Source organism: Varanus komodoensis, unplaced genomic scaffold, assembly GCF_004798865.1.
Source record: "Varanus komodoensis strain SLA01 unplaced genomic scaffold, ASM479886v1 scaffold22, whole genome shotgun sequence".
Classification (NCBI taxonomy): Eukaryota; Metazoa; Chordata; class Lepidosauria; order Squamata; family Varanidae; genus Varanus; species Varanus komodoensis.
In genome coordinates this window covers 20,359,039-20,373,443 of record NW_025335606.1, presented here as the reverse complement: position 1 = coordinate 20,373,443, position 14,405 = coordinate 20,359,039, and the positions used below count along the sequence as shown (strand labels likewise).

The 14,405-nt window shown below is 44.9% G+C and overlaps 1 protein-coding gene across 3 annotated transcripts in view; it reads left to right on the top strand.

Annotated features, from left to right (window-relative positions):
- Nucleotides 1-14,405, top strand: part of OLFM2 (olfactomedin 2) — a 216,390-nt gene that overhangs the window by 45,724 nt on the left and 156,261 nt on the right. Inside the window, exons 1-2 of one of the 3 annotated variants that reach the window (XM_044431566.1) lie at nt 606-740; nt 12,130-12,149. The exons of 1 other annotated variant lie outside the window; for it this stretch is intronic. In XM_044431566.1, coding sequence (XP_044287501.1) covers nt 606-740; nt 12,130-12,149 — 155 coding nt within the window. Of the gene's footprint in view, nt 1-605; nt 741-12,129; nt 12,150-14,405 lie in introns of those variants that run through there. One more of the 3 variants, XM_044431567.1, reaches the window with a different exon arrangement.

Below are 14,405 nucleotides of genomic sequence, written 5' to 3'. Positions count from 1 at the left end.
GCGCGATCTAGCGCGGTCAGAAAAGCACGGCGCAAAAGCAGTGTGCGTGGCGCGGGAGTTCCAGGGGTTCCATCTCTTATGCTCATTCTCATTCTCATTCCTGTCCCTATTCCTATCCATTATTCCGAGAGGGTTTTGTCGAATTGCGTTTCGCCATGCGGCACGACCCAGTTCCTCATTTACTGGGAAATGAGCCTCCCTGGCGTCGCTGGGGGTTTGCTGCGAAGTAAGCGCGCGCAGGCTGACGGTGCGCGACTCGCTTTGCCAGAAGCCGTCTGCAGCCTCGTCTGCCAGCCTGGCGCCGGTTGCCGCCCCGTTGCAACGCCGGTCCCCCGTCCCCGCCCCGTTCGGGGCCGGGCTCTTCCCCCCCGCCCCCCGCTGAGCCGGCCGTGGCCTCCGACCAGCGGCGGCGTGACGTCAGAGCGGCCGGGGCGTTTATAAGAAGGGGCGCGCGAGGCGCCCGCTTTCTCGGCTTTGCAGCCGCGGCCGAGGGACGCGCGTCGGCCGGGACGGGGAGCGGTGCCTCCCCGACAGGCAGATGAGCCGGGAGGAGGGCTGCGCTGCGGGCTTCGCCGGAGGGCGAGGGGCATGAGGCAGGGGGCGACATGACCGTGCCGCTGCTGAAGATCGGCGCCGTGCTCAGCACTATGGCCATGGTCACCAACTGGATGTCCCAGACGCTGCCTTCGCTCGTGGGGCTCAACGGTACCATCTCCCAGGCCGGCACCTCCGAGAGAAGCGTGAGTCCTCCTCTCCGCCTCTGAGCGCGGGTCTCGGCTGCCCTCCGGCCGCCCCTTGGAGGCTGCTTCCCTTAGCTGCGCGGCTGACCTCCCTGAGCGTGCCTAGAGGGCCGCCGGGGAAACTTGAGCGGTTTTCTCGCGGGGAGAGGGTGTTCCTTCGCGTTCATCTCCAATTTCTCCCGTTCCATTTCCCGGCTGCGCCAAAGAAGCGCTGCCATGCTGAGGTCTCTCCCTCCGCCTGCGTCCGCTGGGATCTTCCGCGAGGCTTCCCCAGAATGTCTCCCCTTCCGACGGGGCTAGAAGCTGCACTCGAAGTTCAGGCTTGCCCGTCCGTTTCCTCACAGGGGAGGTTACGTGGTAGCGCGCGCAGGTGCGTGTGGACGGCGCGAGAGGTTGAGAGGTGGCTTGGTCCCAATTTCCTGGCTCACGTCGGACATCTGCCTTTTGCTTCCTGCCATCCTTGTTCCCTCTTGTGCCGACGCCTGGGGTGTGGGGAGATGTGGTGAGGAGAGAGAACTTATTTTCCAGCTTTTTAATTTTACCTCCTTTGTGGAGGTGGCGAAGTGGCGCAGAGGAGAGAAAGGGCCTCTCCTCGCCCCTCCTGTCCCTCCATAGTTCGCCCCCTCTTAAGGCCCCTTCTAAAGATCTCCCGTGGCTTGTCCGAGCTAGCCCCAGCCCGGCGTTCAGGGTGCCACTCTCTGACCCTTGTCCCCGGTGGGATCGGGTTCCAGGAGCCTTCTTTCCTGTTGTGTGCAGAAAGGGGAACGCGGGGATCCTTCGATCTCGGGGTGAGATCGGATTGCGACTTGAGGACTTGGTTCGTGTTCTCATCTTGGAGAAGTCGGGTGTCTAAGCAAAGCGCACCCGCTTTAGACAGACTTGCCAAACACTTTTGAATGGCTGGGGGTGGGGGTTAGGTTTCTTCTCTGCCTCTCGGACCACTTTAGTCTTCTATTCTCCCGCGCCCCCCACCGCGCCACGCACACAATTTGAACAGCTTCCTACGCTGCCCTCGGCCCATGCAAAGCTTTTCCTCGAGTTTCTTCTATTCCCCTACCCGGCAACCTCGCACCCTCAGATGTGTTGGACTGCAACTTTTAGCATTTCTGCCTACTGCCTCGGACTGCTGGGAGTTGTAGTCCAAACCATCTGAATGGACCCTTCTCTATAAGCTTTGGGAATTGGGGTGGCAAAGCATCGGGGTGTCCCGCCCGCTCCCCCCACCACGCAACTCATCTTGGCTAGATGATCTCTGTGGCTTGTTGCCCCGCACCTTCTGAATGAAAAGGGCGATCAGTCCCCATGAGGCAAACTGGGGCTCGGGCGAGGCAGAGCCGGGGCTGCGCCGGATTCCTCGCCGCCCCCAGTTTCTCTCAGCCTTTTGACGCCGAAGCGTCTCGCCTCGCTGTGCTCCGCGCGGCGCTTGCTGCTTGCAAGCCCGATCGCGTTCGGAATGCTCTGTCCCAGCTGCCCGCCCGAACGCAGCCAGAACCCGTTCCTGGATTCCAAAGCGTTGCTGCTTCCTCACAGCCCCGCCGGGGTTCATTGGACTGGATTGCTGTATTTACGTTAAATACGCTGAAAGAAAGAGCAGCTCATTTCAGCCCCTCTCCCCTCCCCCTCCCGCTCCCCCTCCCTCCTTCCCATCCCTTTCACGCTTGTCTGAGTAGATTTCTCTGCAAAAGAAAACTTTTTTTCAGGTCTTAAAGGAGAAAAACGTTGGCTTTATATTTCGGCATGGGGGAGGTGCGCAACAAGGGCTTGGGGACTCTGCGGGGAATGTTGGCCTTGGCGTATCGGAATGTGAAAAATCTCGGTGCCCTCCATTAAGTTTGGCACGCCGCCCTGCAGCTCAGCTGCTACAGCCGTTCCCTTCTTGCATCTGCTCTGTCTTACCTGGGCGGTGGGCGAACGGGAGCCAGCTTCAGAGAGGGAGGAGGAAAACTGCGAGATCCTGATGATACGAAGCGGGCGGAGGACAGCAAGATAAATGCGTGATGTGGTGATATCATACTTCCAGCCACCTGGAATTTTCCCAGTTCTGCCCGTGTCCCAGTTACATGTGAGCTTGCCTTCTCAGAAAACGGGATGCATGCAGAGCGTTGCATCTCCTGTTAGAGTAGACCCACTGGAATGAATGGGAATTAAACTAGAATAAGATTGCAGAATACTGGGGTACAGAAATGTCACAAAATGAGTAAAGATCTAAAGCCAGAACTTAGAAAATTCCAGAGAATTAAAGCTTCAGAAGCATCCTTTTCTCTGATGGCTGATATATTTAAGTCGCCTTTTTCAAGCCACCAGATTGGTAGCACAATGCTGGTACGATCTTAAACACACCTTCACAAGCATACAAAGGGCTTCCTTCATATTAAAAAGGAGTACAGAACGGAAGTAACAGGTTAGGGTTGTTTGGGATTGGATATGTATTTGCAGAGATTTAGGAATAGAGAGGCTGACGCAGGTTGGAGCTACTTCCCAACGGAGTGTATCATCAGCTGATAATTATTTTGCAGAATTATTACTGTGTAGCTGCACTTCTGCTGAAATGCTTTGAATGACCATAACAACAGCAAGTGAGGCTGGTTTAAAAACATTGGTCTGTCTGTAGATTGTACCGTCTCCCAAAACGTCACTTTGATCATCCCAAGCTAAAATATTTGGTGCATTAATTAAAAAAATGAATGGAAAGCAATGTATGCCGTTGTTCAGAATGATCAATATTTAATCACTGAAAACTGAGTGGTAAAGCATTCAGTTAAGTGAAGGAAAATGCAGTCTAAGAAAGATCTGTATATGTGAACGTACCACCAATTTTGCTCATTTCTACAGAAAAGAGGGTAGGTTTAAGAGGACTGATGCTGTTCTAGTCTTCCACCTGTCTCAGATCTTAGGCTTGGAAGAATGGAAACATGTTTACCTTGAAAATATTAGATATTGACCGAAGTCATGGGGAGGGAGGAGTGCAAGGTAAACAAGGTTGGAGCTGCTATGGAATGGGCAAAGCCTGAAATGAAAGTGGTCCTTTTTCTGTTTGGAGAGTGCAACAAAGCAAAATGACATCTGGTACAAATGGACATAGGTTTTTCTTTTTTCACCACAGGCTGCTTTGGCAGCCGGGAGCCTTGCTTAATACCATCTTTGTTCAGAGGAATCCAGTCTGTAGGTTGTAGCAAATCTATCTCCTCATGTGCAATTGCTTCTTTCTTTACTACATTCACCTGGTGTGAACTAAGCTGAAGCTAAAATGTCTGTCTTACAAGGGAAGGACCCAGAGGGGAAATAGGAATGTTGCGTCCTTCAGTTTGAAGTGCTAGTTCCTACTGCTTTGGCACAACATGCCCATCCTCACCCCAGTAGAGACCTAAGGGCATTTTCACACATGAGGCTTAAATTGTCTTTTGCACTTTGCAGATGTGTAATGTTGATGTGATGCCTACATGATCTGGAATGTGCACTTTTTAAATGTTTAAGCTAAAGTGTTCTCACATGCGGAGACACAGGGACAGGCATGCATAAGGAGTGAGCAACTCGAAAGCTGCTTTTACTCTTACCTATGCAAATCTCTTTCCTTGCCCCTCACCAATGGAATTTCTTGCCTGTGGAAGCTCTCCGAAGAGCTTGACATGGTTCTGGAGAAATCTAGAAAAGCACAGGGACTATACCACCCCCCAAAAGATGTTTTGGGACTGTAGCAATGTCAGAAAACATTTTTTTTTAATGTTCCCCTACTTCTTATAAGTAAAAAACTGATTCCAACCTAGATGTTCCCCTGGCATAAACTAGGTTTACTGCTGATGAGAGGGCATTCAAGCATCATTCTGAAGCCTTGGGAGAAGATCCTGCAATCCTTGAAGAACTGATCTTCAAGTCTTCTCTTGAATTCATGAATTGGTTCTGAATCGCTTGGGGAGATTTCTGCTGCTCCACTCCTGACCTTGGTTGGTTATTCATAGCTAGGGAAAGAGTGGAGGGGATGGGGAAGAAATAGAAGTTCTGAGGATGCTGGCTGCTGGCAGGATGGGAGTGATTCTGGATTAAGGTAGAGTGGGATTATGCATTCCATCTATTACCAGCTGCGTATTACCTGCACACTCTCTGTGTTCTCTGATTGGCAGCTGATAGTTTCCTCAAACTAGGTTGGAAAAGATGATTATTTTTATTAACTGCAGATACACCCTGCCTTTTTTCCTCTTGTGCAATATGAAAGTTCTGTGATTGTCTGTTTATGCATGCAAGACATCATATTGATACATGTGTACTTGTGTGTATCCCTGTCTTAGACTTAGTGTTTTTATTTATTCATTTATTATATTGCTATCTTGTGTTCGGTAGACATCCTTTCTAGGTTAAGCATGCATGGGATTTGCAGCTGTGCAGTCACCCTCATGCATTTTGCCCAGGTGAGTGTGTTCAGGACTGTGGGCTTTTGCTGTGAAGTTCAGGGACTAAACCAAAAAGACTTTTGAAAAACTGGATTTATTTATTATATTCACATCCTACCTTTCCTCAAGGAGCCCAAATTGGATTCCAGCATCCTTCTCCCCTATTTTATCCTCACAACAACCCTGTGAGGTGGGTAAGGCTGAGAATCAGTAACTGGCCCAAAATCACCTAGTGAAATCCATGGCTGAGTGGGGACTAGAACCTGGATCCTCTAAGTCCCCCGTCCAGCATTCTGACCACTATGCAATGCTGGCTTTCCATGGTGTTGTCATATGTGTGGTAGAATTTTAAGTTTTGTTTTTCTTTCAGCTCAGTAGATGACAATTATCCCCCACTGTTAATTAAATAACTTGACCTTCTGAGGCAGGGGGGTAGGCAACCTGGTGCCTTGAAGATTTTTTTTTCCTGGACTGCAGCTTCCATAATCCTTGACCATTAACCATGTTGGGACTTATAGGAGTTGTAGTGCAATCCCAAACATCTTGAAGGCATCAGCTGCTGGTCCCTATCCTAAGGGATTGTCACCCTTTAGTTCATTCTGAAAGTTCAGCATTACTGCACTGTGGACAGCTCCTTTAGACAAAATGGCTGGCTATGTAGTGGAGAGCTTAAGATATACATTTCAAAAAAAGCATGATCTCCTTGTATGCAGGATCGTTTTGCTTCTGAACTGTAGTGCTGGAATTTGTTTTCTCGGAAACATCCAGTCTCTTAGCTGTCATTTATTTCAATGTGGTCAAAAAGACCTCTACACTGAGGTTTTGTCAATATGTAAATGTAATCAAGTGCCTCTTAATCAATTAGTCAACTGATTTGACTTCATCAAGATTGTTATTTTGCCAGTCTGTCCACCAAAAGTGAACTTTTGCTGATATTTTGCTGCTTGAAATTAATCCTCCTGTCTTGCGTCACAGCAACTTCTCTCAGGTCCAGGCTTGATTTAAGAAGCACTTATGGATTGAGATGGTGGATTGTGATGGTCTCTTTTCTCTTTTAATAAGTTCTTGGAAAGATAGAAGAGCTAAAGCATGTTCAAGGTTTGAACGTCACTTTTTATGGCAATAGATTAATGTTGCTTGTTTCCAAAGAAAGCAACGGGTCAATTCAGTGCTGAGACATAAAAGAAATTTTTTGCTGAAAAACAAAAATATCTTTGAAACATTTTTTCCAATATAATTCTTCTATGCAACTATTAATTTATCCATTTTTTGCTGAATGTTTTGACATAGAGATAGTTGATCTTTAATAAAGGATGATATGAGGAAGGAAAGGAGAAGTCTAAAGGGGAGGGAATGGGGACAGTTTTTAATTTTACTTAAGCGGCAGGAATAGCTGATAGTTTGGAAGATTGGCTAGACAGTTCAGTGTAAAAGGTGGGGCGGAACTTCACTGTCATTGACACCACTCCCTTCACTGTTCCAGCATTCTCAGGCCCTCTAGTGGAAGTTCAGGAGCAAAGCATGAGGGCAATAGCACCTCCTGCTCAGGTCCTCCAGCCAGAGAGGCATGTGATCTCTGTTGTTCGTGGGAATAGATGGCCATCATGACCAGCAGCCATTAGCAGGCTTACCCTCCATGAGTTTGTCCAAGCCGTTTTTAAAGCCATCCAGGTTAATGGTCACTAGTACATCTTGCAGTGCTAAACTGGGACTCAGGAGATCTGGGTTCTAGTCTTTCATTCCCACTCAGTCTTTGGACCAGTCAGTGACTCTCAGCTCAACCTACTTTACAGGATGGTTGTGAGGATAAAATGAAAAGAAGGAAGTGGATTATGTAAGCTGCCTTGCATTCCTTACAGGAAAAAGATGGAATTTAACGCTCAACTGAAATAAATAACATCTTGTCATAGTTTGATTACATGATGCTTGAAGAAGCTTTTCCTTTTGTCTGTCTTGAACCTCCTGCCATTCTGCTTCCAGTCCTTTTTGGATGGACATGATCACTTACATAGAGACAATTCTCTGGAGGGTAGGTGGCTCTTCATTTGCTGAAGGTCTTTGAGGAAAGACTATACAGACCATATGACTCCTCAGAAGCACCTTTCAGTTCAGCTGTGTGCATATAGCTTTGCAGCCATACAGAATCATAGCATGAGTGAGCTTTCAATAATTGCATGGCACAGAAAATGTGTCAACATTTTTCCAGGACATATTTCAGAGCTTTCTCTTTCTGCAGAAATATTTCCATTTCTTAATTCATTAGTAACAATGAAGTAACAATGAATGTCAATATAATATTAGGCAAGTTTGGTAATCTCAGAGTCGCAGTTAATGTTTTTCCAATGATTATCCTCAGCAAGTATGTGGATTTATACAAATACACAATTGAAATACATATATGTCTCAATGTGAAATTGAACTAATGGTGATTTTTCTTTGAATATTTCAGGTCATGTATTTGGCGGGGTGGGGGCATAACATAGACCCAAATAATTGGGAGTCTATAACACTGTATGTAAGACTTGCTTAAATGCATGTTTTTGTCCTACCCAGGGTTTGTCTAGCAGATGATTGAACAAACCATGCTTTGTATTACTTCTTTCTTACCTTCCATTGCCTTTTCCCTCCTTGTATCCTAACCACTTTTGCAGCACTGCAGTACAGGCATGAAAGGAGATTGCTTTTTTTACTGCTCTTACTGGCTGCCTATGTAGTCTAGTAAAATAACCCATGAACAACCCATAATTCTGGCTTTACATATAACAACAATACATGGCTTAAACAAATCACAGTCACAATTCAGTAACAAACCATGAGCTCTTTGTTAGTTGTTTATGTTTAACAATCCATAGTTAACCTATAATTATGGGTTTTCATGTAATTATAATCCATGATTCACCAAACCATGTTTATTTAAACCATGCTTTTCTTTAAGGTAGGGGGGTTTATAACCTTTGTTTACTAAATAAAAGTAAAACTTAATTAGATCACTAGTGCATCCGAAAATCTTCCAGTGTAAATTAGCTTAATGTATACTCCCAGTTTGCAAAGGAAAATTTCCAGAAACTTTTGAAATTCAAAAAATTTCAGAAAACTCATATCACTACATCTAAACCAATTCTTCATTTGTAGCTTTTGCATTTTTGATTGTGTTTAATGCCTTTTTAAAGTATTTTATTCATGTTTTATTAGTGATTATATGTTGCCATAGGTGCCATTTTTGGTAGAAAGGTTGGGTACAACTCAAGTAAACAGGAGGAAATGGCTTTCTTAAAAAGCTTCCCAGCTAGTGTTTGGTCACCTGGAAACCATCTCTAACTCTCCACAGCCAACTGGTTAGCCATCCAACTGGCTATTTATTACATTATATTCCCCACCCCGCCCCTCTGCTTTTCCTCCTGCAAGGAAGTCAAGGCAGCTTACATGATCCTCCTGCTCTTCATGTTATCCTCACAACAACCCTGTAAGATAGGTTGGGCTGAGAGTCAGTGACCTGTCCAAAGCCACCCAGTGAGCTTCATAGCCAAGTGGGGACTAGAACCTGGATCTCCCAATTCCTAGTCTAGGACTCAAACCACTACACCTCACTTATTATTTCCTTAAAGATCACAAGCTAATTATTTGCATCATCTTCCTACTTGTGCACACAGAACTTCAAATAATATTGATCGTCAGCGCTTCTTTGCTCATCCTTTCCCTTGCCAAAGAACTGAAATGCATAGTCTTGCGCTGCTTTGCATATCGTACATTTGTGCAAAGAAAGCACTTCTGTGGAGGGGATGGCTCAGAATCTGATTGTGAGGAGGTGTGTGCATGGATGTGCAGTGACCTCTTAAATCATGTCACTCCATACTGCAGAAGACACATCCTTGATCCCATGCTTGATCCTGTGTGCTGGTTTTGCCATATTGTCCATGCAAAAGCACTTTTCCCAGAAAAAAGTTATAAAATGGAGAGGCCTTAACCAGCCCTCCCAGCCCTGGTACCTTCCTGGATGACTCAGCCAGCCTAGCTAATGGTCAGAAATGCTGGGAACGGTAACACATTTGGAGCAGGATGCCACATTGTCCTACTATTTGGGCTGGCTTCTAAAGCTGGTCTGGATCAGCTGGGCAGGAAGTTTTGGACCAACTCTTAGCATTCTCAAGCTGGTGGGACCTCTGGGAGGAAGTAAAAACAAATCTGGAGACTACCATTTGCCCACTCTGATCAAGAGTTCTATTTTTTTCCAGTGTTAGCAGCCAATTTTATTCGCTGGCTTAATTTGAATGCAATGACCACCCAGAGTTTGGGCTAACTGTGAGTAGTCATTGTTTGTTTATGAACCATGGCTATTTATGAACCATGCACTATGGTTTAACAACAAGTCGTTAACCCTGAACAACCCAGGAAGAGATCCCATCATTCGTTGCTGGGTTGTGAAAACTGGCAAGGTTTAGGATGAACCTTCTGTGGCGGTCAGGTTTGACATTCAGCTCCCACTCAAGGGTTCTTGTATCATGCAAATCTAACCAACATGAGTTATGCAAGAGATGAACAACCCTAAAACAGACCACGAATTATGTAAAGTTTGTTAACTCTAATATAGCCTACTCTTACCAGGTTCATCTGACAGGCGAACCCTTGAAAAGGAATGCATATTCAAATGGCACATGCATGCACTGCATTTAGTCACCATGGGCTCAATGACCCAAGGGTGCTTCTGCACCATGTGAACAGCCCCTCATGGCTGTTTGTAGTTAACCATTCATAGTTAAGCCATAGTGCAGGGTTGCCACATAACAACAGCTCACAATTCAACCACAGTCCATACTCAGCCTATACTTTGGGATATCATTATGTATGAACCAAGTCATTGTGTTCCAGGGGACCTAGGGGTTTCTCACTTAGATCAGTGATGTGGACAAGTTTCCCTGAAAGGCATCTCTCTCTCTCTCTCTCTCTCTCTCTCTCTCTCTCTCTCTCTCTCTCTCTCCCCCCTCCCCCTCCCCCCATGAACCTCTAATGCTCTGTGTTGGGCTACATCCTTTATCTGGGGATGATGGAGGCAGTATTTCAATGCATCTGGATGCCACCAGCTTGGAGAAGGCTGCTTTAGGACTTGACAAGCCCACGTTTGAACACAAGAGGGGTTGCATGTTGTTACATTGCATATTTATTTAATTATTTATATTGTGATTTATATCCTGCCTTTTTCCTACAAAGGGCTCAAGGCAGCTTACATCTCCTACTCCATCTTATCCCCACAACAACAACCAGCTGTAGTCCTATGTAGGCACTATGCTTCCATTAATCAGCTGGTTAGTTTTTAAGCACTTATTGCCCATCCTGCAATTTTGCTATTTGTTTAGCTAAATGGCATTACATCTGACACTTGAAAGCCTGGTTTTGTCTAAGCAAGGCTGTTTGCCGTGGCCCACTGTGCTGTCACTGCATTAGCAGCAGGTGCTGTGGACCATGTCAGCCAACTGCTGTGTGGCCAAATTGTCACTGGAGCTGAAATGAAATCTGTGATTCAGATTTGGTACAGACTCACTTCAACAAACATTCAGATTCAAATGCACCTCCTTTGGGCAGCTTCAAATTCAAAAAGAGCTGGAACTGCTTTGAAACTGAATGAATTTGAATTCAGATGAGCTAATATGAATATCGATAAAAAAGCATTAATTCAACACAGAGTTCACTTTAGGCAGTTCAGCTTCCATTGATAGATTATGATTTTCCCTTTTCTTTCTCTCATTTTCTTTCCTTTTAACAAAAAAAATCATATTTGCATTAATTTTACATTTCACAGTTGCGAGGTGAAGGATGAGCTGGAAATTTCCAAATAGCAGTAAGGTTTTTCAGCAGATCATTTTTAGATGAGCCAAAAAGTTTTGGTGTAGACCAGCATAAACTGATTCCGTCCCCTTTCTGCAAACTCCAGAATGGATTATATCTTCTGTAGTCAATTCTTCTGAGGCTGGTGCCAGGTTTGAAGTCCCTCTGCTCTGCCCCCATGGCTCCTTGCTGCTGCCTCCTAAGTTTATGGAGAAGTTCACATTTCATTGATGACTGGGGCTGAAGGTTAAGACAGTGGGGCCCAAAATATGCACAATCATCTAGTATATCTCAGCTTGAAACTCTTTCAGCCAGTAACCAAGCCTGAGGAGGGGCATTTCAATATTTCAGAATAGGGCAAAACATGCTAAAGCCATCTAATGATAAGAGCCAGTATGGTGCGGTGGTTAAGAGCACAGGACTGAGACTCAGGTGATCCGGGTTCTAGTCCCAGCTCAGCCATGGAGCCAACTAGGTGACTTTGGGCCAATCACAGCCTTTCAACCCAACCTACCTCTCGGGTTGTTGTTGTTGTGAGGATAAGATAGGGAGGAGAAGGAGGAGAATGATGGAAGTCTTCTTGAGTTTCTTGAAAAACAAAAAGGCAGGCTGTACATTTATTTATTTATTTATTTATTTATTTATTTATTTATTTATTTATTAGTTAGTTAAAAGCTTTTCTATCCCATCTCCTGCAAACATCTCGGGATGGCTTACAATAAATAAGAAGAATAAAACAAACCCCACAGCATCCAACCATTAATATACTAAAACCCCGGTTAAAATCAATTAAACATTTAAATAGTGGGAAAATAAAAAGGGTTTTGCCTGATGCCAAAAAGAATATAACATCAGCGCCAGATAATGATAATGATGGACAGATTGTGGAAGGTGGAGGAGGAAGGGGAAGAAGGCATGGCTGGGGAGCAATGAAGTGGGAGGTTTTAGCAGTGGGTGCATATTTGGTTCCTGGGTCAGAAGTGCTCCACCCAGGGAATCCACAGTGAGCACAGGCATCCCAGGGAACGTGTGACAGTGGGCAGAAATGGCCTCATTCAAAGTACTGCTGCCTTTGCTACCCTGGCAAATGAATGGGCATAATAATTATTATAAGAATGGACATCAGTGTTATTATTTTGGTGATGGTGCAAAGGGATGCCAGTGACCAGTGCCACCAGCCCCAGTCTTTCATCTTCCCCACAAAGTGGATATTCCTCTTCTTAACTTATTTAAGGCTGAGGGGGTAAGATAATGAGGATGAAGTCAAGAGAGAGGAGAATGATGTATAAGCTGCCTTGAGTTCCTTGAAAGGAAAAAGGTGGGATCTAAATATAATCAATAAAAATAAATCTATGAGCTAAGCAGAGTAGACATATGCTCTGACTGACCTCAGCAGAAATAGCTCAGTGGCAGAGTATACGAATATGTGTTGCACATGGAGGTTCCATGTTTGATCCTGAACATCTGCCCCTGAGCTAGGAAAGAGTCCTGCAGGAAACCATGGATAGCTGCAGCCAATGAGTAGACAGGGCTGAAAAACATGGACCAAGGTTCTGACTGCCAGTGTACCACAGCTTCTTGCAACCTCAGTACTGTTCCTCTGAAGGCAGTGTCTGTATTTTGCTCTGAGTCCCCTTTCCTTTTGATGACCACCATTGGAAATGAAAGTGTCCTCCAGTATTCATCAATCCCTCCTGTACATTTTTGCCCCTTCTGCTTATCAATGCAGAACAGTGAACTTGCAAGTGTGAAATTAAGTGCAAAAATGTATTAAATGGATTCATGCTACAGTTGAGTTTACTTTGAATAGAGTTTGCTTCAACTTTTTGGAAAGTTAATTTGAATTGAATTTAAGTTGCATCTAAATTAATGCTAGATTAATGCTAGATTGAATATCCCAGGAGGTGATGGTACTTAAGTAGCCTTAGGCTGTGAAAATTTGGGGGTTGAATGGCATACTGAAGAAAAGGCAAAGCTGAGCTGCATCCTTATCTTGTATGCTGAGACTCTATTTATTCTTCTGCATTTCTTGAACTAGCTGGGGATGAATCATGAAGGAAAGAAAGCTAGAGTCCAGGCAGAGGAGAAGGAGGGCTGCAAGTTTCTCAACTGGCCCTACTTAGCTTCCTCTTTCTTTTCCACAATGCCACATTGCAAGCAACACTGTGCTCAACCTCTGGGGCCTTCCTCTGAGTGCCAACCCTACAGAGGTTTGGAGGGTGGCAACTAGGGGGAGGGCCCTTTCTGTGGTGGCTCCCCTGTCTTTGGAACAACCTCCCACCTGTGTCCCACTTGGCACCAGATTTGCCACCTTTTTGGTGCCAGGTCAAAACAGCCCTCTATGCAGAGGCCTTTAAATATCTTGTTATTTAGAGGCCTGAGGGGATTATCCTGGTGATCCTTCTACTTGCTCTGTCTTTTTATTGTATTGTTACTGTATTTTAAGCTACTTAAAATTAATTTACATAATTTTGTTGCTTTAGTTATTTGTATTATATTTTGTTGTTTCATTTTATACATTGTTGTAAACTGCCCAGAAAGCTTCCACTACAGGCTGGTATACAAATGAAATAAACAACTACAGCAACATGAGTTGTAATGAGTCAACCCTTTCATGGTGGCCTGGATTTGGCTATGGGTGGGATCACTCCATTCTGATTCTGGCAAACCTGAAGTCTGTGATACTTAAACTGGCTTAATTATAGTTTTCTGGAGAAGTCTAATAGTTGGATCCAAAGTTAGTTCAACTGAGGGTACACCCATTGAGATGAATGAGACTTCACTTTGCCTAACATTGGATGCAATCAGTATTCAATATGTTCCTAAATATCATACTATGGGCAGCCACATGGAGATAGAGCAAAGATTAACTGCTTAATCTTCTTATTCCTATCCTATCCTTCCCCCAAGGAGCTTAGGGCAGCATGCATGGTATCCCCCTATGTTATCCTCCCAACACCTCTGAGAAAGAATGTTAAAGAAAATGACCCAGGGTTATCATAAGAGTTCTGGGGGTGCAAAGGAATTGGGAGCCATTTCTTCCTGGTCCTCATTTGACAGTCCTGACCTATAGTGAATTTAGGGTTATCATTTCCACAAGCTGCTTAGCTGGGACCCTGAGAGGCTGCTTGGCTGCAGAGACAAGCTGAACTTTGTTTGTTTCATTTTTATGCTGCCCAATAACCAAGGGTCTCTGGGTGGGTAACAAAAATTAAAAACACAGGTCAACAAAAGTTAATATAAATAACAGAATGACAGTAACTGCAACTGAATCGGTCTAGAGTCATAGCAGCAGTACAAGATAAAATGCAATATTAAAACAAAAAAGTTGAGCTGTGGACATGCTGGGGAAATAAAAAAATAAAAAACATGGGGCAAAAAAGAATATAAAGTAGGAACCAGGTGCACCTCTTTACATGCTGGGGAAGGACCTTTGCATGTATGGAAATGTAGCCGAACT